The sequence below is a fragment of the Ascaphus truei genome, chromosome 2 (genome assembly GCF_040206685.1).
Source record: "Ascaphus truei isolate aAscTru1 chromosome 2, aAscTru1.hap1, whole genome shotgun sequence".
Taxonomy (NCBI): Eukaryota; Metazoa; Chordata; class Amphibia; order Anura; family Ascaphidae; genus Ascaphus; species Ascaphus truei.
Genome location: NC_134484.1, coordinates 154,998,406 through 155,023,002, shown reverse-complemented (window position 1 = coordinate 155,023,002; position 24,597 = coordinate 154,998,406). Strand labels below are relative to the sequence as shown.

General features: G+C 40.6%; 1 protein-coding gene across 1 annotated transcript in view; it reads right to left on the bottom strand.

Annotated features, from left to right (window-relative positions):
- Positions 1–24,597, bottom strand: part of DOK6 (docking protein 6) — a 521,007-nt gene that overhangs the window by 49,221 nt on the left and 447,189 nt on the right. Inside the window, exon 6 of the mRNA XM_075585441.1 lies at positions 5,956–6,094. Within this exon, the coding sequence (XP_075441556.1) occupies positions 5,956–6,094 (139 nt within the window). The remainder of the gene's footprint in view (positions 1–5,955; positions 6,095–24,597) is intronic.

The following is a 24,597-nucleotide window of genomic DNA, read 5'->3' as shown; positions in this document are numbered from 1 at the left end:
TCCATACCCCTCCCCTCCCCCCCCTTACCATACCCTCTCACGTCTTCCCCTTCCCATGTTCGTATGGATGTTGTATGTCATAAAGTCGACCACATGGTACCAATGTGATATTGGATTGTATTATCTTTGCAAAACCCAATAAAAGAAAGTTACAAAAAAAAAAAAGATGTGAAGAGGGAGGGGCGGTACACTCCTGATGAAGCCACGAATCCGATTGGCAAAAACGTTGAGTGTTAGCCGCCCAGAGGAGGAGAGACGAGGTGCTAGTGACTGTCAATCCAAAAGCCGAAACCGGAAGTGACGCAACGCCCCAGAGAGTCACCGGGAAGCAGAGAGCTGACCGCAGAGGTGTCCTACCATCTGATCGATCGCTGAACGGTTGCGGGGGGTGAGCCAGGCACAAATCGACTCTCCTAAATCACATTTGGTTATTCATGCGTATTTTAACGTTTTTATTGTAAGTGTGCATTTTTGGTACCATTATAAAATTACGTTTTACTATTGGTCTGCACTATGGATATATTTCTTTTTTACATACATCCTCATCTCGCTGCGATTGGAGAATAACATCACTCCAAAGCCTGAAGTTTTGCTGCTATCCAAGCTGTCTCTTGTTGCCCGTTTTTCTCTAAAATCCTGTGAGTAGGCTGCACATAGGAGCCAAGAATTCTACAGAGTTTATTTACTTTATTTAATTGTCTGCACTTAGATTGTTGTGTTTTGTCTTTTTTCCCTTTATGCTCCCCCTGGACTGCGAATACATATGCCAAGGACCTGACTCCCGTTTCATTCTACTTGATCAGTCTGCCTTTTATACTGTTGACCACCCACTTTTCCTTCACACTCTCCATTCCCATGGTGTTTAAGATAAGCCCTCTACTGTATTCATATCTACCTCTCTCATTGTTTCCTTAGTTTGTATATTGATAACTCTTCTTCCTCTGTTGATCTATCTGTTGGTGTACCTCATGGCTCAATTTTGGGGCTTCTCTTCTTTATTCTCCATGCTCTCTCTGTGACCTTACCAATTAAACTGGATTTAAGTATCAGCTGTAAACAGGTGGCAAACAACCGCATCTATCCTCACTGAGCCTCACACCTGCAGTAAAAACCAATATTTCCAACTGCCTTACTGCAACCTCAATAGGATAGCAGCAAGAAACTTTATACTAAATATGTCAAAGTCTGTGTTTCATATAATCTCACCTAAATCAAGCCCCATTGTACCTTTTCCATCACAGTTACTAACAGTACAATTCATCCAGTTTCCTGAACCCATTGTTCAGTTGTCCTATTTGAACTTCCCTTTCATTCTCCCCTATTCTTAATGCTATTGATAATTTGCATAATTTTTTTCATATATACAACATTTTCTCAGTTTCTCTATTAGTACTGTAAAATGGTAATGCATGCCATAATTCTCTGTCATCTGGATATGATTGCAACGTTCTCCTTACAAAAAAACAGATTTTAAGTGCGCAAAGAAACCCTCTATTGCAATAAGGGAATATAACCCATATACACCTACAGTAAGTGATATAAATATAACACAACCTTGGAAGGTATAAGGTCTGCAGCTGTGGATATAGGAGTGAGAAATCACTCCTAGAACTGAAACAAAAGAAAACAAGCGCCGACGCAAATGTGAAGTAAGTTCAAATCAATTAATATATATTAAAAGGTATGATATCTGCGTACATCAGTGAAGACAAAAGTAGGCATATCGTGCACTTAGGTTAACATGTTACCCGGCACCACCAGACGCACAGGAACCGTAGAACCGCAGCAACCGCCGTGTCACCAAGATGGGTGAGGTAACGCTGATCGTCCGTCGATTTAGGCCGTCGCTGGCTTAGTCTGGCTCTACGAAGTCTGCAAGAACGTCTTTGCACCGTGCCCGCTGGAACCGCCGTCAGGCTCGTCTCTCCGGAAAGTCCACGTAGTTTTGCGGCCGATTCGCGACTTGCCGTAAGGCAATCCTTGCCGCAAAGTGGATTGGTGACGTCACAAGAAAGTACGGAGCAGGTCTCTCTACACCTCAGCAAGGGTATATGGCAGAGATATAACCATAGGGGCTAGATACTAAATATATCCAACGCAAATTTCATAGCATAAGCTACTTCATCAGGGATAGAATACAAATATAAAATCACAGGATATATACCATATCGCTGCACAGGATAGGTCAATTGAGCCTCAGTATAATCCAATAGGATCTAGGTATGTTAAAACTCACATATGTTTGAATAATGCAGGTCCTAATTAGGACCTAGGCCGAGAAAAGATTAACCCATCGTGGGCAGCAATAACTTGGAAAAACAACCTACATATTAAACCTTTAATTATAAAATTATCAGCACAAGTTAATAAGATTTGTGTGTTCACATGAATCTCTGCAATAGAACAAACAAAAAATGAGTATATAGTAATTAAAAATAGTAATCAAAATACTTCGAGACAACATATTCACCGCTTATGAGTCATAAGGGTGAAGGAGTGGCTCAGCGAGCAAAGACACCGACCGACACTGAGACTGCCAACTCCCGGCGTCGGCACAACCAGCAGCGCCACACAAGAACATGCCACCATTATTATTATTATTATTATTATTATATATTAATGAAGACAAAGCCCAGGGAATTTAAACACATAGAAACATATAGAAAGAGCCTAAGGAATTTAATAGAGACACCATATATCAATATTTTCGTTCAGGCCATTTATACCAAGGGTGTCTAATTTCTGTATCCAGAATGGAGACATCCTTAAGTCTATCCCCTCCCCGTCTATTGCATGGAATATATTTAATTCCTTTGAAAGTTAGCGATGAGGGGTCCTTATTGTGGTGAACAGAGAAATGGCGACTAACACTATGGGTTTGTAGAGCATTTTTTATATTCCTCACATGTTCTTGAATGCGGAGTTTTAAGCTTCGTTTTGTGCGGCCTACATATTGTAGACCGCACGCACATTCCAATAAATACACCACGTGAGTCGAATTACAGTTAATGAAATCAGTAATCTCATAAATTTTTGTTTTGTTACGTGATTTGAATGTTTTTCTTTCAGGGTGTAGAATTTTGCATATTGAACATTTTCCACATTGATAATTACCTATTGGTTTTGACCCAAGCCAGGTTTTTCCTAAGGTACTATCCGAAACCTTCCCTATGTCACTTGGGGCTAAGGCATCCTTTAGACTCCGTGCTTTTCTATATATTAATTTTGGATAGGGGGTAAGATGACCATTCAGGATGAGATCAATAGAAAGAATACCCCAGTGTTTTTTAATACCTTCCTCTATCTGTTTATGCACAGAGTTATAATTGGTAATAAATGCAACTTCCATCCTTTTTGTCTCGTTTGTCTTTTTCTTTTTAGGTATTAGCATATTTGTATGGTCTATTTTCCTGACTTTTTCCAGTTCTATCATAAGCTTTCCGTAATTGTATCCCCGTTCTAAAAATTTCAGAAACAGGAACTGTGCCTGTTCCTCGAAATCTATTTTGCTAGTGCAATTCCTCTTGACTCTCATAAATTGACCTCCAGGTATGTTGTTTATCCATGATTTTTTATGGATGCTGGAGGCCAAAAGAAGATTATTTGTATCCACTTTTTTGAAGAATGTGGTTGTGCGTACATCAAATTCCTCTGAAGCAGACACATTCAGATCCAAATAGGTGACATTCTCTGTGTGTGTGACGTGGGTGAAGACCAGATTGAATTCGTTATTATTTAGATATATCATAAACTGGTTCACAGACTCCTCATCGCCCTCCCACACACAGAGAATGTCATCTATATAGCGACGCCACACTACTATTTGTGCTTTAAACGGATTATTGCACCAGATGTGAGTCTCTTCCCAATTCCCCATATACAGGTTTGCGAAACTGGGGGCAAAACGTGTGTCCATTGCAGTTCCGCAAACCTGCAGGAAGAACTGGGAAAGCATTCTACCCTTGAATCTATTGAAAATGCTGCCGTGATAGTAACATTCATTCCCTCTTAATCAGTCTCTGCTTCTCTTCCCCTGAAAACTCGCTGTTGGCATTCACTAAAATAATTCTTATTCTCTCTTTCAAGGCTCTTTTCACCTTTGTGCTTCTTAATATCTCAGCTTTAATCTCTCTTGTTATACCCCTACTCACTCTCTACACTCTGCTAAGGCCCGTCTTCTTTCTCCTCTCCATGCTACGGCAGCTCTATCATGCTACATCTCTTTTAACATGCTGCACCCTAACCTCTGGAACTCAATGACCATCAAGCACCTTCACTCTCCAACTTAAAAACCCATCTTAAAAAAGCCCACCTGTTCAATAAAGCATTTGAATTGTCTTAGATGGCTACCACTCACTAAACTACAGCACAGAATTCTCTTTTAAACACTCTAACTAATGTAATTACATTTACTTCTACTGTTTCTATTGGTCTGCCATATTGCGACTGGGGTCGACACTTAATTCTCCTGTTACATTTTTTTCATGATGCCACGGATTCCATCGGTATTATATTTCCTATATCGTAATTTGTGTACAATTTGTTAAGCACTGCAAAATGGTTGCCATGTTCAATGCACTGGGTCCCCCACAGTAGCCAGTGATCATTTTATTATGTATTAAGATCCCCCCCCCTTCAATTAAGAGAAGATTGTCATAATGATTATAAAACTATTATATTTATGGAAGGCTCATTAGGGACAAGTGTATGTGACTGAGCAACTTTTGTACAGAAACTGTCCCAGATAAATATAAGGCTTAGATAAATGTAACACAGAATTGAAGGCATTTTACTGTCAGAAGCCTAGTGAGTAAGTGAGAGGTATTTAGTATAGTTTGAGTAAGCAAGTTTACCTGTATAAAATTTGATTTTTTAATAGCCTCCCCAAAGTAAATCATAAATCTACTGAGAGCAAAGATACATAAATAATACAGAATAATTTTTTTCACAAAGGAATCAGATATATTAAATAAATATTAACTAAACGTAGCAACAATCATATTTTCATATAGAAATATATAAAAACAAGAGGTAACTCTCAATGTATTACTTCCTGATAAAACATTCTACAAATAACGAAAATATCAAAATGATATACTGTATGTAGCCATGACTGGGTGTGGCTACTATTCTGCCCTGTACTGACATATCAGTCCTTGTAACAGCAGGCAGTGTTGGGATCAATCATGGGATTTCCCCACTCAGGCAGTACCCTTGAGTGACAGGGGAGGAGTTGGGATTAGATCTGAGGTTGCCTAATCCTGGGTTCAAACCTGGTATACTACCCCTACTGTACTCAAGGGGGCTGCATCTCCAAATTTTTAGTTGGTCTCTACCATTGAGAGATACAAGGTATCACACCCAGGCTGCAGTGCACTGGAAAGCCCAGGTTAACTTCCTTTTGGGGGAGTGAGTGATTACCTATACCCCTGGTTCTGCTAGAGGACGAAGGAAGAGCTAGGACTGCTGTGGGGGCCCTTGACCCATAGTGCAGGTCCAGGGACCATCTGAAGTTTGAGACCAGAGCTTTGACTGCATTGGGCAGAGCTGTCAATTGACTGTGCTGGGAGCAGAGAAGAATAAAACAGTTCCTGTTATATATACCTCCTGACTGGCGTAATCTTTCCTGGGGGAGAAGAGTCTCTACTGTGGGAGATTAACTTCATATATCTGGAGTTTACAGCAGATGGAGGCGCTGAGTACCATGGAGTAAATTTTGGGTATGTACCCTAGAAGCCTGTTCTGCAGTCCCCATAAACATCGGCGGACACCTCAGCCTCATGTGAGTCAACAGGTAGCATGCACCATACACCTGGTAACAGGGAAATCTCACATAGGGTGGGGGAAACACCGTTACAAATACAGTGTATATATATATATATATATATATATATATATATATATATTATTTTTTTTATTAATTTGAATGTCCATATCAACTAAAATGAAACTTACTCTTGACTTCTTCTCCATTTCCAGTATTAGTCTCTCATGCTGCTCAGCTATCGACAATGTGGCAGAATGGACTTTTTGATAGATCATCTCTCCTTCTCTGGTTTGAAATGTAAACAATCCCTCGCCTGTGTCACACATTCTAAGAAAGAATAAAAATGGATGAACAATGACTGTAAATTTAGTGAGTCAAAATATTAATGGCAAAAAAATGGTTTGGTCAAATTATTTCGCATTTAAGTATTCATAATAAACAATAAGCATAAAACATGGAGTACAATTTATAACAACATGAATAATAATGTTCCATCTTCCTTCTACAATAAACTTTATAAATGCTTACAATGAAAGATTATTTCACAGCCAATTATTTCATGGTTTGCAAAGTAACAACATATTCCCCTGTATTTAAATTTAAAGTAGATAAAGCACTCAACCATGCAGCATTTTCTTTATCATTTGTAACATTTGTTTCTTGATCCCTAACTAATTTGTTAAATAGTTGTTCAGATTGAAGTCCAAACGCGTACCCTCAAATAGCACAAAAGAAAAAAGCTACTTAAGAGGTCACAACTAAATGTTGTACAGTGTGCCTTCATATTTTAGGCATTCATATCTGCATGAATCTGTATTTATATATCCGGTTACATGGATTGTGAGACTGCAACCAGTCTCTGTTGACAACTGCATTTTCATTATGATACTTTTACAACATATAATAATCAGAAATATCATGCATTATAATATAATAGAGGTTTCTGGATATTACATGTAAAAAAAAAACATGACTTTGCAAGCACTTCTTTATTACAGTATTATATTTGCAATTACTAAGTTTAATACAGAACATCACAGGGAAGCAAATTATGATTTATTCTGCAATTCTAAAACAGTAAATAGTTAATCTACTATTGTTAACAAAATGTCCTTATTGTACGACAGTTTCAAATCATTCACGTGTGCATGCCACACCTGCTATAAGTGGTCTTATATAACAACATTCTGGAAATGGGATCTCCAAAGAGAGTCATTATCATCCTTTCCAGTATTTAATCAAGCCAGAATGTACAAAATACCAACGTGCCCCTGGAGCTAATCCCAGGATCACAATCTTTAGAAGTACAATATCAGGCTGTTTACATGTCTTTATTCTCAATAGTCAAATTCTCTCAAATGTTGTATTCCTTCTAATAGAAAGAGAGTGTCTCGAGGTACAGTAGTAATCATTTATATTAAGTTTCTGATAGCATCATTTACTAAAACGTGTGACAATACTGTAAAACAATCTCAATAAAAGTAAAAGAGCAGCAAATGGAAAGTCTTTGGGATAGAACATCTGAAAAATATAATGTTTCCCATGTTGGTTGTGATGCATAAAACACGCTTCACTACGAGAGATCTTAAAATACATCACCATTCATACATCTGACAAGGGACATGCTCTGGGATTATTGCTGCAGAAAATGTTGCCCTTTCAGATATAAAGCTGCTATGAAAAATGATAGTATATATATATATATGGGTGTGTGTGTGTATATATATATATATATGTATGTATGTATGTATATATATATATACATGCAAATGAGCATACAGTAATATTTACATTATATATATATATATATAGTTATATATATAATATTTATTCTATATATTTAACATTAACTAACTCTGAGATATAAAGAAAAAGCAGCCACTCGAACAATTCACAGGAGAAGACAAATTATGTGACAAACAACAACATATACAAAAAGTAGGCCAACTGCCAAGAACAAAGTGAATGTGTTGACAAGTAAGAAGAAGGTAAAATTCTGAAGAGTACCTAATATATCACACATGTCAAAGATTTGAATAACAAACAGTACCAGGTGTTTCAGAAGAAAATGCTTTTACAGTGGGTATTATGGACAAATAATAGAAAATCTACATTTAGGGGGCAATTTACCTTGAAGTGACAGTGGTGGTCGCGATCATCTGCCCTGGGGGTATATTAAAGTAGCCCCTTAATAGTAATTAGAAGGGAAAAAAACAGGTAAGAAACATTTGCCTTTTGCTGCCACCCTTCCTGAAAGTGTTCATCTTGTTGTGATCCCATTTTCAAGATTCTATGGCACACGCAGCCAATCACTCTTAACTCTCTACATTTGTGTCCTGAAGTATTCCAATAGGTTGTGTCATATTGTCACACGTTCTCTGTTCCTCCTTACCATCCTCAACACATTCCTCAACATTAGAAGAAAGAAAAAAGTGTGTGGTTATGAGCAAATTACAATTGTTGCTACATTCATTTTCAATGTCAATGTTTCAAAGACAAATCTACTGCAAATAGTATTTGATTATTACTGGATTAATACCATTGCTAGCTAAATTTGCAGTAATTGTATTAAAGCGGCAATCCCAGGTGATTTTTTTTCTTTTATAGCATTGAAACTTGGGGAGATTTTGAAGCTGAACCGTGTTATTTTCAGCTCCGGAGATAACCTTGTTTCTGAAATACTTACCAGTGTATACCTATGTAACGGGTTTTCTGAACCGGTCTGACCCCCCCAATCTCATATTGGCCCCTGTGGTCTAACCAGTCCCCATTACGGTGTAGTGTCTGGTGGTGCACCTGTTGGCTACAGGACTCCTGAGTCTCCCGCATGATGGTGTGTGGGGATTTGCCAACCCAGACAGGCAGCTGAGGTAGTGTGCTGAGTCCTACATATATCCAGTGCAGCGCCTCCACCTCATCAGGATCCCGGCGTCCGCTTGGGGATGAGTCTGATGAGGAACTCCTCTGTGGTGCTCCTCTCTGTGCAATAACTCCACACTTGCACACGAGAGTGTTGTTAATCAGGAACATCTTTATTAGTACGGTGGGCCAGCTGCCCCTCACAGCTATCAGCTTAGCCACTCATAGTCATTAGTGCTTCCCTTTGAAAGGTTCCTCCTTTTCTAATGGAGTTGCTTCCACCTCTCCCCTAAGGAAGATTCACCAGCTTCTCTGTCTGCCTTGTGCTGCTAGACTCACAGCTCTGCATCAGACTACTGCAACAATGTTGCAGACCTCCATGTGCCTCTTAATGAACAGAGGCAGCACAACAACAGGAACTGAACTCCTCCTCTAACAACTAACTTTTGAACAGTGCTGTGCCTTATGTATCCTCTGGGGGCTGACACAACTCTGACATCACTAATCATGGATTCAGAGCATGTGACCACTCCCATCCATACATAGGGCACCTCACCAGGGTGTGAGGGCAAACCTCCATAATTACTGCTGGCATGCCCATAACTTACCAGGCCTTATTGTCAGCAGGAGAGATGACTGCAGCCATTTTACTGCATGGTTACACCTATATGCAGAAAGTCAGTATATGCTAAGTAGCTGCATGATACAAACAACAGCATTGTTGATAATGGTCATTAAGTGAACATTAAATAGACGTAGATCAAAAAGAAACACATGACAACAACAGCAGACCAGACACATACAATGTAAATATGTAGGAGTGTACTAACCTCCTGTTTCTTACTGTTGAATGAATAGAGTAGTAGTTGAAATACACATGTATTGGTGTGTCATGAGTACACCCAATGAACAGCTACTAGAATAAACACTCCTCTTCTTTTTGCTTCCAATTTGGATTTTAAATTTTTAGTTAATAGAAATAAGATTGAGGGCTCAGCATGGACCATAGGGTACTTAGGAGTGTTGCAAAAATGAATCCTTCTTTGTAATCAATTTCTTTAATGTTAAACACAATACCACATGAACAATTTGTTTCAGTGTAAACCTGTTCACTCAGAGTTGGTGTCTATTAAAAGGCAAAAAGTTATGTGGGTTACATACTGAAAGATTAATGGATAGTTGTAACATGTAGCCTTCAAAATAATAAACACATGTTTAGACTTTGTTTTAATGAGGCAATTCACCATAAATATGAAAAAAGTCATAACATAATCTGATATAATGTTGATTTTTACTGAATTGCCACTTGTTAAATATTTTGCTGGCAAAACCTGATACTAGACACCCATTTTATTTCCTTTGGAGCAAATTTCCAGCAACTGATAGCTTCAGAAAGTGAATACAAAATGAAAAAGTGTGGCATTGCTAAAGAGCAACACAAATACTTCACATCTATTTGTTATGGTGAGTAGAGCTGCTTTAATGTTTAGTATGTTTCACCAGTTGACTACATAGTTCTACTTAGTCATCAACTTAGAGGCCTGTTTGTTTCCTGCTGTGTCAGCAATACAGTATTTCTAACGATATACCCTTTATGAGCCCTTTCATGTTTAAACATTTCTCATGCTGACTCTTCTGTGTAATGTTACCTAAAAATGAATATAGAAGAAAAGATTCCAATTAAAACATTGGGGGGGGGAGTTCTTAAAAATTGTAATTGTCTAACTATTTTAATGAACATTTAGGCTTGAAATTAATAATTAAATGTTGATGTGAAAGGGAATGGTAACATCATGAAACATGAACTTTTTGCACTGTCAAACTGCCAGATTTAATAACATGAAGGCATGTAAGTAAACCTTGCATTAAGGAAATCAAATCAATTATCTCCTACTGTATTCAGTGAAAATAAGAGATTTGTATTCTTTCTCAATGTAAAATATGCATCAAGATGACACAATATTCTCCTTTACATGGTATACAAAAGTATAAACTGGCATCAAATATTTGAAACTAGTATTAAACTTGTTACATTTTAAATTTGATCTCGCCGAGGAAACACCACTTAGGTCTTCGCATATTTAATTATAGTAATGGAATTTTTCAACAACAGCAGCTAAAGATGTAAACTTTGATATATTCCACAATACTATTCTGCCGAGCATCTTTTAGTAAGCTGCAGTACTTTCAGCACACCTCAAATCACAATCTAAAACACACAAGATACAATAATGAGAGAAATGACTTGGTTATTACTAAAGGATGCAGGATAAGAATGTATTTTAGGGACAAAGATGACATTTATGTCCTTTCGTATATAGAGGCCTATTAAGTAAAGTACAATAATGACATTTTCATGCAAGATAGCAATTCTTGCTCTGAGATAAATATTCGTTAAGTAGTTATCCCACTTACATTCAAGCCATGTGAAATGCATTTTTAACACACAATTTGCTTCCGGCTGTGCAATTCCATGGGATGTAAACGACTGAGGCAACCTCACAAAAAATACATCTACAACTAGTCATTAAGCTGCAAGATTGCATATCGTCCAGAAAGTTATAGACATAAGTTTCTCCTCCCCAAGGAAGGTGATTTTGAGAGAAAGTTAATTTGCTGTTTGATATGTGAAGTACTTTTCATGATTACAAGAAGTTCATGCAGCTGGAATTATTACTTCAGCAGAAGAATATAAAATGCTTATGCCTTTAATCAATTGTTGCATTGGTTTGTGAATGCACAGTGGTGCTGTAGGGAACCATGACAACCAATGAAGTAGAGTAATTATAAATTATTGCATACACATCAGTAGTGGAAAAGTTATACTGTACGCTGATATCATCATTAGTACCCAGCTACTACACAGAGCTTCTTGCAATAATGAATGATGACCCTTCTCTAAGATATAGATTTATTTAATAAACTGCAATACAAATACACATAATTTAAATATACACATAGCGTCCATTAATAATCCTATTGCATTATGTTGGGAAGACAAAGGGAAACATTTTGCTTACAACATGTAATCCCTAACCATTCTACACAAACCTTATGCTTAACATAAAATAGATCTTTTTTATGTGTTGGAGAATTTTAAATCTTCCCTAATAATCTGATTTATGGTGTTCTATAGATTTTATCTTGGCAATTGAAATTTTGTTGTGTGTAGAAAAAGAGAAAATATGCCAATTATATAGTATGGTATTAGTAAATGAATTGTTCTATTGACTATAAAGCACTGGTTTGATCAATGATACTGGAATATAGCTGAACAACATTTTGTCTTTGAACAGCACCTGTAGTTACAGTTAACACTTTAAGAAGGAAATAATATAAAGAATGAATTCTAAAGATTCAAAATTATTAAATCCTAATGGGACTATTATTAACCAAAATGCCATATCAATTAGTAATCATTAACCACCATTCCAGTCCTGAAGTGGTAATGTTTGTTGATGGTTTTCATGCAATAATTTAGCTGGGAAGCAGGATTGCGTAGGGCATGACATAGTGGCACCAGACTGGGAGCTAAAGAAAGTTGACCCTGAATGAAGACAGCTCCCATGTTTAAGTGAATGCAATAAGAATAGTAAGTAACTGTATGAGATCATTTTTGCATAAATCGAGGATTGGACTTCATTTATATCAATTTAAAAAAAGTACTTAAAGCAGGATGATAAAAGTATCTCTCAAGCAAGTCTATAACAAATTTGTTTCTGAAATGTTGCACAATAGTAAGGGAAGAAACTGTAAAATATAAAAAATAAAACACATTGGTATCAGGTGACCTAAAAGATAGGCTGATGGAAGGCACTTTGTTCAGCTGAGTGTAACAGCACGACTTGATCAATTAAAGAGGAATACTGTTGAGCATCCCTTTATAAAAGCAAATGTAGCTAATGCAGGCATATTAGGAATAATAAAAAATAAACACAATTGGCTGGAAGCACACACATTGGTATGTATGTATCGATTGTGTGTATATATATATACAGTGTTCGACAAATACGCATATCCACACGCCCGTGGCGAGTGGATTTAGACCGTTTGCGAGCCGTGCTGCGGCTCTATGAATTCCACTGCTCGCGCCAATTTAAAAAAATAAATAAATAATCCCACTCCCTGATTGGGCTGACGCGAGGAAGAGGACCGGCTGGCAGCTCTGGGACAGCCCCTCCCCCCATGCACCCGATGCCCGCTTGCTGCCCGGGGTGAGATGTAGGCTGGGGGGTCCCCGCGGCTGCTGCCCAGGGCTTAGGACAAGGTAGGTGCTTCCCTTCCGTCTCACGCTCCTTTGGCATCCGCGCGGGCAGGGTAATAGGAGCGGGGAAGAAGGTAAGTGTAACAGGGGACTTATCCCTGTTCACAAAGGTGCCTCTAATCCAGCAGTGTGGTGGTTAACTGCTGGTAGCAAATTAACTAGCACCACCTACCTGATTACAGGTAGTAGAAAAAGCCTGCCTTTGAGACAGGAAGTAACTCCTCCCTAGCTCTGACTGAGAGCTGACCTTTGGAGAGACAGAGCAGAGGTTCTTGAGTCCCAGGAGAGACTGACCAAAAGAAACCCAGATCTCTGGAGCTGAGCGGTCTTGAGCTCTGCACAGCAGAGCTGAATTCAAGACACAGGGAAAACTACTGCACCTGAAGCTGAACCAGGAAGTGAGATTTTCCCTCCAAGAAACAGATAAGACTTTTATTCTTAAGAGACTGCTTATATCTGCTTATTTTCATGCTATATGTTTTGGGGCTGCGAGAACTGCTTGACTAAGGGAGATTTGAACTAATTGCATAGGATTTCACTAGAAATACTCCCAAGTGAATGGAAGCTTTGTTCCCCCCCCCCTGTGTTTGGATAATTTCCTGATTAAAAGGAACAGGCACAATAAAGCCTATTATAAATTCACATTATAAAGCCTCCTAATTGTGTACCTCTGTGAACGTCCGTCCACCGTAAGCCTTGCAGCTCTGACTCCTGTCCCAATGGCAGCAGCCTGGGCGGGAGGTAGAGGGGGGACGCGCGCGCGGCGGGCAAAGTTCCCCGGCCATGTTTCCAATCGGGAGGTTGGTGTGACCGTGCGCCTGTCCGGCTGTCCCCCCGCTGGCCCCCGATCCCCCTGCTGGCCCCCGATCCCCCCCGCTGACCCCTGATCTCCCCGCAACTCCTGCCTGACACCCCGCCTGGCTGCCAGACCTCTCGCACCTCCCGCCCGGCTGCCTGACCTCCTGCAGGACCTCCCGCCCGGCTGCCCGACCCCCAGCTGGCATGTGGAGGACAAGCACGCCCTGGAGGAACAGGTGGGCCCTCTCCCTTCCAATGAATACCCGACCAGTCACCCACCCAGTCACCCACCCAGTGAGTTTGTGTCTGAGTGTGTGTCTGAGTGTGTGTCTGAGTGTGTGTCTGAGTGTGTGTCTGAGTGTGTGTCTGAGTGTGTGCCTGAGTGTGTGCCTGAGTGTGTGTCTGAGTGTGTGTCTGAGTGTGTGTCTGAGTGTGTGTCTGAGTGTGTGTCTGAGTGTGTGTCTGGGAGTGAGTGAGTTGGTGAGTGTGTGTGTCTGTGAGTGAGTGAGTCTGTGAGTGTGTGTGTCAGAGTGTCTGTGTCTGTGAGTGTGTGTGTCTGTGAGTGAGTGTGTGTGTCTGTGAGTGAGTGAGTGTGTCTGTGAGAGTTTGTGTGTCTGTGAGTGAGTGAGTGTGTCTGTGAGTGTGTCTGTGTGTGTGTCTGTGAGTGTGTGTGTCTGCAAGTGAGTGAGTGTGTGTCTGTGTGAGTGTCTGTGAGTGTCTGTGAGTGTGTGTGTGTGTGTGTCTGTGAGTGTGTGTGTGTGTCTGTGAGTGTGTGTGTGTCTGTGAGTGTGTGTGTCTGTGAGTGTTTGTGTGTGTCTGTGAGTGTGTGTGTGTCTGTGAGAGTGTGTGTCTGTAAGTGTGTCACCCTCTCTCCCTTTTGCCCTCTCCCTGTGTCGCCCTCTCCCTGTGTCGCCCTCTCCCTGTCTCGCCCCCTCACCCTGTCTCGCCCTCTCACCCTGTCTCGCCCACTCACCCTGTCGCCCCTTCACCCTGTCGCCCCCTTACCCTGTCGCCCCCTCACCCTGTCGCCCCCTCTCCCTTTCGCCCCCTCTCCCTGTTGCCCCCTCCCCTGTTGCCCCCTCCCTCTCTCTATCTCTCGTTCTCTCTGTCGCACTCTCCCTCTCTGTCTCTCTCTGTCGCACTCTCCCTCTCTCTCTCTGTTGCACTCTGCCTCCCTCTCTCTCTCTCTCTCTCTCTCTCGCACTCTCCCTCTCTCTCTTGCACTCTCTCTCTCTCTCTCTCTGTCACACTCTCTCTCTGTCTCTCTCTCTCTCACCCACACTCTCTCTCTGTCTCTCTGTCTGTCTCTCACCCACACACTCTCGCTCTCTCCCACACTCTTTCTCTCCCACACTCTCCCACACTCTGTATCTCTTATTTACCCTATATATCTTAACAGCCCTATACCTACACCGAAATAATCTATACTGCTTTCTTCCAGATTTAACTCTCGAGCTTCACATGGGAGACATCGGATTCCCCCCTAACCCAGAAGACAGGTAGGGAACACCTCCCCTCCAATGTATAACATTGAGGAAATGAGAGTACCTGGACATTGAGGGACTGCGGATCAGGTAAGATCCCAGGCGGGACTGCTGCTTTAGATATTATGACGCGGGGGCATCCAGGCACTAGTTATGGGGTTCAGGAAACTAGTCATTCAAATCTGGCTTTTTTTTCTAAATTCGACATTTACACACACATACACATACACACACACACACACACGTAACAAGGACTAATTGTAGTATAATGTAATACAATAAATAAACTTATGTCAAAAACGAATGTTGTTCTTACTAGGAATGTATTCATTTTTTTTAAAGCGGGACGGGGCTGGGGACGGGACTGGGGGCGGGGCTGGATGGCGAGTAGATTTTTTTTGTTCGGCGAGTAGATTTTTGGGTGATTTGTCGACCACTGTATATATATATATATATATATATATATATATATATATATATATATATATATATATATATATATAAATGAGCTCCTTACGAGGCAGATCTAGAGTCCCAGGCCCAGAAAGCAAGGAAAAGACAACACACTCAGTAGTATCCAAAAAAGAAGTGTATTAGTAGAAAACAGGCACATTCACCGAAGTTTCGGTCCTAGAAACAGGACCTTTCCCAAGGGAGTGCTCTAAACATAGTGAAGACAAACATACATATATACCCACCACCAAGTAGCAAGCAGAGTCCTGATAGGTCAAGTCACAACACTAAACAGCGGCAGACACTCACTAATCAGATCTGAGAATGATGTCATATATGCGACCACTGCTGGAGGGGAAAAGCATAACAAAGCGTCATAAGTAACCATGGAGTCAATGAGGGTAAAGGCAACATCATCGCACATGCGCAGCGCAAGTGCCTCAGTGAGTAACTGAAAATAAATAAATAAATATATCCAGGAATCGCTATGGAGCTGTGTAGTCAGTGCGGATCGTAATAAGTGAAACAGGCAGTGTGGTCGCGCAAGCGCGGCGCGAGTAGCAAAGGAAGGGCTAAAAATAAATAAATATATGCAGAGACTGCTACAGAGACATGCGCAGTAGTTCCGAACACAATGGATATATTCTCGGCATATATTTATTTATTTTTAGTCCCTTCCTTTGCCACTCGCGCCGCGCTTGCGCGACCACACTGCCTGTTTCACTTATTACGATCCGCACTGACTACACAGCTCCATAGCGATTCCTGGATATATTTATTTATTTATCAGACGCATCGACACTGACGTCATCAACGAGCGCTGGAACGGACTGATCCATGCGCACTGCTGCAGAAGCTCCTATAACACGGAGCCATCTTACAGGACTCTTATACTGCAGGAGTGAATACCATCTGCTCTGGACATCTGTTTAGGAGTACGATCCTGAGACTGCAAGACTGGGACTGCCCCAAGACGTTGCAGACACGTACCGGATGGTGGTGATTATATCACACAATGCTTGATTTTATTGTACCCTTGTGAGTGCATTTTTTACCCCCCTTTCCCCCTCCCCTCATTAAAATACAATTTTACGCTATGGGCGTGCGCTCTCTCTTCCTTTTTTTCCCATACTGTATATATATATATAGATATATATATATATATATATATATCTATATATATATATATAAATATATATATATATAGATATATATATATATATACACATACACACACACTTAGTTAAGTTATGGTGGATTAAAAAAGTGACAATAACCATCCACAGTAAAGTATATAGCAACTGGAAATATTACTGTATGCTCATTTGCATGTCTTAGACAGGTCTGCAATGGTGAAAGACAGGGTTGCAGACCTGTCTAAGACATGCAAATGAGCAAACAGTAATATTTCCATTTGATATACAGTATGTATGTATATATATATATATATATATATATATATATATATATATATATATTATATATATATATATATATATATATATATAAAAAATATAAATATATATATATATATAGTATTAAGTTTGTAAGTTATGGTTATCCTATGGTCTTGTATGGCGGCTTAGGAGGCCTGGTTAATGGTGTGTGTGAGTTCTTCTTGCAGGGGGCTGGTGATGGCCCAAGCAGAAATCTAATGTGTTCTCTCTGAGCTAGAAGTTTGTCAACACTCTGACGATAACTATCGCATGTCTTGTCTATTTCTGCTGGAATCTCCATTTCCCACCCTTTTTGGATTCGTGGCAGCTGGGGTGGCCCTCTTAGTACTCAGGCATAGTAAAACTACCTTAGTGCTGCATTCCACCAGTCTTTGCTCCTGTAAGCGCGCCTAATAGCATAGTTAGATAAACACATGCACAGTTCAGAGAGCTTCTTCCCAAACCAGCGATGGTGCTAGCATCAATAGCCAAGCAGTTTAGTCTACATCAAGCTGAGGCGGTGAACCATGATGAGGGGTTGTTAGACCGGCGGCTGAGTACATTGTTTATGAACAGGCAAGTTCATGGCAGCGGGCAAGGTCGTTACATCGCGAGACGGGCGTCAAGTGCAAGGAGGGGGCCCAGCTGATAAAGGTGCGGAAGCACAATGCACCAGGTGGAAGACAAGGGCTGTGCGCAGGGCGGAAGACTATGGCCTTGGTGCCGCAAGGCAGGGCGTCACTGTACGCAGGGCGATTTGGCGGCAGCCTTCGACCATTATGACGCAGGGCAGATCGGTACGCAGGTCGGCCTCCCATGGTCGGGGCATTGGCCTCAGTCCACTATGACACAAGGCAGGGCATCACGGCATGTAGGTGTAGCGGTAGGATTACAACCTGCCAAATCGGCGGGTGCAAGGAATCCAGGGCAGCCGCAAACAGGGCGGCAGCCTACGGCCATGGTGCCACAAGGCAGGGTTTCATGATATGCAGATAGGCCCCCCGTTGCGGGGTAGCATCCTCCCGCCATGTGACACAGGGCAGATCAGTACGCAGGTCGCCCCCCGTGGTGGGGCGCCGGCCTCTGGCCACTGTGACACAAGGCATGGCATCCCAGTACGCAGGTGGAGCAGGAGGATTACCACCTGCCAAATTGGCGGGTGCAAAGAAACAAGAACGGCCGCCCGCATCTGGTGTTTTGGTGGGGGGGGGGGGGGCTGCAATGGTGCCAGCTGCTCCCATGGTGCCTTATCTGGGTCTTTAAGTTTGTTATGAACCTCAACAGAAATTAGTCAACAGAAAACTTCATAAAAACTTAAAGACACTGATAATAGCACAAAACCGTGCAACAACACACGTTGCAAACTCTGCAAACATATATGTAAAGATCCCACAACCAGTCACAACCATGGAACACTCAATATTAAAGGATCATACAGCTGCACATCCAGGAATGTAGTTTATATGATTCAATGCAACAAATGTCACCAAAGATGCTACATTGGGGAAACCAGCCAAAAACTGCAAGGCAGAATGAATATGCACAGACACTCTATACTCCATCACGAAGAAGGAAGATACTGCTCACCAGTGGGACATCATTTCTCACCACCAGATCATTCCATAAATTATAAAAATCAAAATGTTCAATGGAATGTTTAAACGCACCCAAGAACGGAAAACATTTGAACTCAGAATGATAAGACTCATTGACACAAAAACAAGAGGACTTAATGCGGATATGGGGTTTCTCACACACTGTCACAATTGTTTGTAATTATCCTGCCTGCCTCTCTGCCAATGTTCTTATCCACAACTTTCACTTGCCCCGCACTTCCCCCAGCAGTTCCCGCACTCCCCCCTGCACTTACCCCAGCAGCTGCCTACACGATCCCCCCAGCAGCAGCACATGATCCTCCCAGCAGCAGCAGCAACAACCAGAGGTAGGGGGTAGGCGGGAGGGGGGGGGGTGCTGTGTTCCTGCCTGTGTGCCTGCCTGTGTGCAGTGTGCAGTGTCTGTGTGCAGTGGCTGTGTGCAGTGTGCAGTGTGTAGTGTGCCTGCCTGTGTATGTGTGCAGTTTGCAGTGTGCAGATAAAAAAAAAAATTCGGGGTCGACGCTCAAACCGCGTTATAAGCAGATCCGCGTTATAGCGGATCGTGATATAACGAGGTTGAGCTGTATATATGTAAACACTATGTTTAGATTCCAAAAATGAAATGTTTACAGCACTAGAAAGAACAAAGGGGAAATAAAAGTAAAAACATGACTTTATTAGAACATGAATCACACCAAGTCCAGAGAGGCCTCCACCATCGATATCACAATGACACAGAGCCACCTTTAAATACACAAATCCTTGGTGCCAAAAAGGCAGCGGTTGGAGTGATGGGGACTGTTGCTAAGCAAATGGGATGCCTAACAATAACAATGGTGAAGTTAAAAAAAAACACCTAACAGGTGCATTTCTGTCACGGATGAGGAGGAGGCAGCAGACATATGATGTACATAGTATACAAATCAATACAAAGCAATAAAGTATTGGTGTTGCATAAAATAATATGCCTAAAGTCTTCAGAGGGCATATCAATCATATTAGTTGTGGAGAGTAGCAACCTATTAACAATGTATTGCTGATTACACTACAGCATTAAAGCTAAAGGCTTGCATAATATATCTGTACTTAGTAGAGCAGAGAGAAATCATGAACAAGGTGCTTGCAAAGGGTCTGTGTGTGCTCTAGCTACTGGACATCTGTCACTGGAGACCAGCACTTTTAACACCTTTATACCCGGGGATCATACGATTGAGCAAAGCGAAGAGATAAAATAAATTGTAATTTATTTCCACAAATGACATACACACTATGTTACACAATTACACTGAAAATACACTTACTGGGACGGAGCAAACAAAATATCTTGTTTCCAAAACGAAATCTTGAGTAGAAAAGTCTCTAGGAGCAATTTCCCAGGAGCGTGAGTTGCTCGCAAACAGAGCTGGAACAGTCCTCAGTCAGCGGTGCAAGTTGCCACTGGTGTGTACTCCGACGGAACTGCTTTGTTTGTTCTGCCACTGTGGTATTGGTACTTGGAACCTCAGTTCTTACGCAATCCTGACGCTTGTTACGAAATCTTGTAGAATTTTAGAACTGTAGATGGAACTGCAGAACTGATGGGCTGCACGGATTCTTATAGGGTTAAAACTCCTATACCTAACCTGTGCAGCCAATCACTCCGTGGGAATAATTTTCCCCAATTTTCCCCATAATTATCCTGGAGTTGCCAATACTTAGCAAACCTGGCAGAGGTGGCTTCTCATTTTGGTAAGGATATGGGCGAACCTCGCACCTTTGCCGCTTAGCATAGGAGACCCAACCTCCTTACCTGGCGACACTCAGTCTGGGCTGGACGTCCATCTTTCGATCTGGCCGGACTTTACACTAAGATAGGGTTACTTGGGCTACCCCACCCCACTTCATACCTTAGTAGGTCTAAGCCTTTCAACTCCGGACTTTTTCAGCACGCCAGCGTGGTGTCTTAGAAGTCTGGGGCTGGATATGCTCCGTTCATTTACAGGGAGTTCCTGACATGCATTTCTAAATGACAGTGATTATGAATTAAGTGTTTCCTCTGTCTCTGGCTTTTCATATGAAAATCCCTATGTGCCTAATATGTTGGAACAATTAAAACGGGCACTTTCATTCATCAATTAAAATACGAATGTATAAAAATTGCGCTATATAAGTTTTCCTGGTTTTACCCGAATGGCGTTCACAGCAAATCTCAGTGCTTTAGGAGCTTCCTAGCCAAAGTTAGCAAAAAGCCGCTTTCAATGCTGTCACGCGCCAGACTTTAAAACCATTTTTCCTTTTCACTTTTACATGGAAACACTGCTACATCTATACACTTTAAACTTAGACAATACTTTTCTCTCTCCACCTTATACCTGGTGGGAGATACACTGAACCTTGGGAATATACTGGAGACCCTTAAATGTGATACCTTCCCCTGCCCGGTCTTTCTATTCTGGTCCGTGCTGAAGCAGGGAAATCTCCGTTGCTGGACACTCCTGGAATAGTAAGACACACATACATTTTCATCACATTTACAGTGTTTCTGTCATGACTGGGTTGCAGAGCTGACATTCCACAATTCCCCAATATGGCTCTGGGGCACCCAGCCGTGCATATTGTACTAACTTTATTATGGCCTGGGTACCCACTCACCGTCACAACATCAGCTTCACAGTTGCACTGTGACATACTGGAAATCCAAAGCCGAGTCCAAATCTGACACACAGAACAAAACACACATTCGATTTTTGTTAATCCGAGCATCAAGGGCAAATTTTAAAGAATCCGGCGGACTAAAGTTGCTGAAATCTGAACTTGAATTTCAACATGCAAATCAGATTTTGTCTGAAACCCCTGGGAAAATCCAAGAAGGGGATTTGGACCAATCCATCCATCTCTAGTTAGGAGCGTGTTACAATGTGTGTGCTGGACTAAACCTAGTGAAGGGTTGCACAGCTAATCAAAAGTATACCACAGAGGCACAACATATACAGTATAGAGAAACAGGAAGGTCCCTGAAAGTTAAAATAGATCTAAATTAATCTCTGTAGGATCCCCCAGTTCCAATCCTGTAAAAAATAATGACAACCCCCTCCCCCCCCCCAAATGAAACAAGCAGCTGGGATTGCTGCTCTAAATCAGTATCAACATCTGCTTTATGTTGAGCTGCAGTGGAGAAAACCTTAATCATTTGCTGAATTTTACTTAATTCTGGATTACGGTATTTATAGTCTTAGATTGGTCTAATCGTGGATTCTAAAACTGTGTGCTATGATTCCTGATCAGAGATACTGTAGAAAAAAAAACGGTCAGATTAAGATTTTTTGTGGTAATCCAATACTTGCAGATAATGGAGTTTAGAGAATAGCATATTAAATGCTCATGAATAGTTAGCCAATACTACAGTAAATAGCCCATTATCACTGCTTGACCACTTGCAGTATGGCTTTTGGTGAATAGGTCGATTAATACAATTGGATTTAAACACCGCTAATGCCATTCCTTTACATTTATTGACCTTTAGTGCATCTGGGCTTTAGCAAATATGTGCCATAATAACATAAGTAGCTTAGAGGACTGCAAAATATAACACACAAGGATTGCCACATAGTCAGTGCCTTTTCTGTTAAAGATATTATAGTGCTAATAAAGTGAATGGATCAGTGGTAAAATTGTTTTAAAAAAATCTTTTAACATGACATTTATTTTACACATTTAGAATATGATGCACTAGTTAGATGCAGTTTGTTTTTCCACTATATACTGTAGGTTAATTGTCTGTGACATTTCCCACCAACAAAGAGCTGGCCTGCAGTAGAATGATAGACAAATGAAAGATATTTGTCAGATGTACTGCCTGCAGCAAGGGCTGTACTTTCAGCTTCAAATAACCCTGGCATATGTGTATCTTCTATAGAGAAAATTAATATATCAACCTTGGGTCACATAAAAGGAGAGACATTTCAAAGAATTGTGGCTCAGTACTTATTGCAAAGTCAGCAGTCTTTATGGTTCAATAACTCCCACACGTAATGTGTTATCATTCCATAGAGATGGATTTTACAATGACATCTTTAATTACAGTTTTTCTGTAAAGAAAAGGATGAAAAGGAAAAGTAAGAACTATTCTTTATATGTTTGTTTTAATGGGCACTGTGCTTTCGTGGAATTATTATACTTTGATATAAAATGAGCTTCCTTCAAAGACTAACATCTGTCAGAGCATGAAGTGGAAATAAAATTAGTGTGTATTCTGCCTACTTTTTCTGAAAAGTACTTTGAAATCAGACATCTGCTAACCATCAATTTATAACTAGGCATATCTGTTTTCTGATGTCTGTGATCTGCCATTGTAGTAATCTCTCCCAGATACACATTATCTAGCTACTATAGTATTGTGCAATATTATATTTTAATTTTTGAGGCAATGCGCTACAGCAATAACACAAATACACTGTTGTGTTTTTATTCCAGGCAAACAAAATAATATACTATACAGTACATTAAATTATTCCTATAATCCCTTTTCCACATCTATGGTAATTTTACACTGCAAGGCTTATGTGTACATTTCTGGAATCGTAAAGTAAAAGGTTGTTTGTATAAAAAAGCACTAGATATACCACATGAAAATATAAGGATTATTTAGATATGTATATAAAATTGGTATAAATTAGGTTTTATAAGTACAACAATACCAATTTGTATTAAAGAATTGTGTAATGAAAAACAGACAACAAACATCTCTATTTTGCATATTGTAGAATGTGTACAACACTTCTGTATCTTATAGACTTCAAGAAAGACAAAGAGGGCGCAAGGGGGAGAGAGACAAAAAGCTAGAGAGAGAAGACGAGGGAGAGTGTGAAACTTTGGCTTTAACAAAGTGCTTACTGTAGCTGTATCTCTTTTTGCAGACCTCAACATTTCTGCTGGCATCTTCAGTTCTATTCACTGCATCCACATTGCTGTTCCAGATCCATAATTTTTTAAAAGAGGATGTTCGAATAGCTCCATGTCAAAACAGGCAATCATAATTTTCTATGACTTCAGTGACCAATACCTCATTTTCCTCTGCTGTGAAATTTGTGCGCCTTGGCCTTTCCACTTCTGCGGCACCAGTGCCACTTGTTCTTTCACCCATGTACTGTATCCCACAGGGGAAGACTCCTTGGTGTGTTGCGGTTGTCTCCCTCTAACTACCTGCAATCCACTCCCACACCCTCCTGCTGTGGTGTAGCCTGCTCCCTACCACTTCTGCTCTCCACCGGTCCTGTACTAAAAGTTTTCTCATTTGGTTATGCAGCAACTCAGCTGTCTCCTCTACTCCTCTTACACCCCAATCCTCACTTTTATCCCTCCCCACTCACCTTATTTTAACTTCTGCCCTTCACCCACCTTACTCCCACCACTTCTACTCTCCTCACGCACTCCTCCTTACCTCACATACTACACTCTTCCTCATCAAAATGCTCTCTTACACTGTAGAACAAGCTCTCACAAACAAGGACGGTCAACAAACTATCATAAGCTCTATGTAGTAATAGCATTTATTTTGCGAATTTGGACAGGCAGGGGACCCTCCGGTTCCTTACTGTAGGTATGCGGATTTCAGCGGATCGATGTAAAAATGGCAATTGCCGTTTTGTGTTTAAAAAAAAAAATTATATTACCAATACACTCCACGGATTCCACAGCCCGTGGACGGATTTGTAGAATCCAATCCATGGGTTCAGCAATCCGTTGGTGGATCCATAATCCGGTTTAAGCAAACCTTAACTAGCATATGAAAGGACCTGAGTTAAATTCCTGTATGATATGGTATAATTTATAAATTATTAAAAATTTAAATAATCATTTATAAATTATTATTTTAATTATATTGTCTAATTTATAAATGAAGAATAAAGAATAAATAAATAAAAATCTAATATAGTAATAATTATTTATTAATAATTATGTA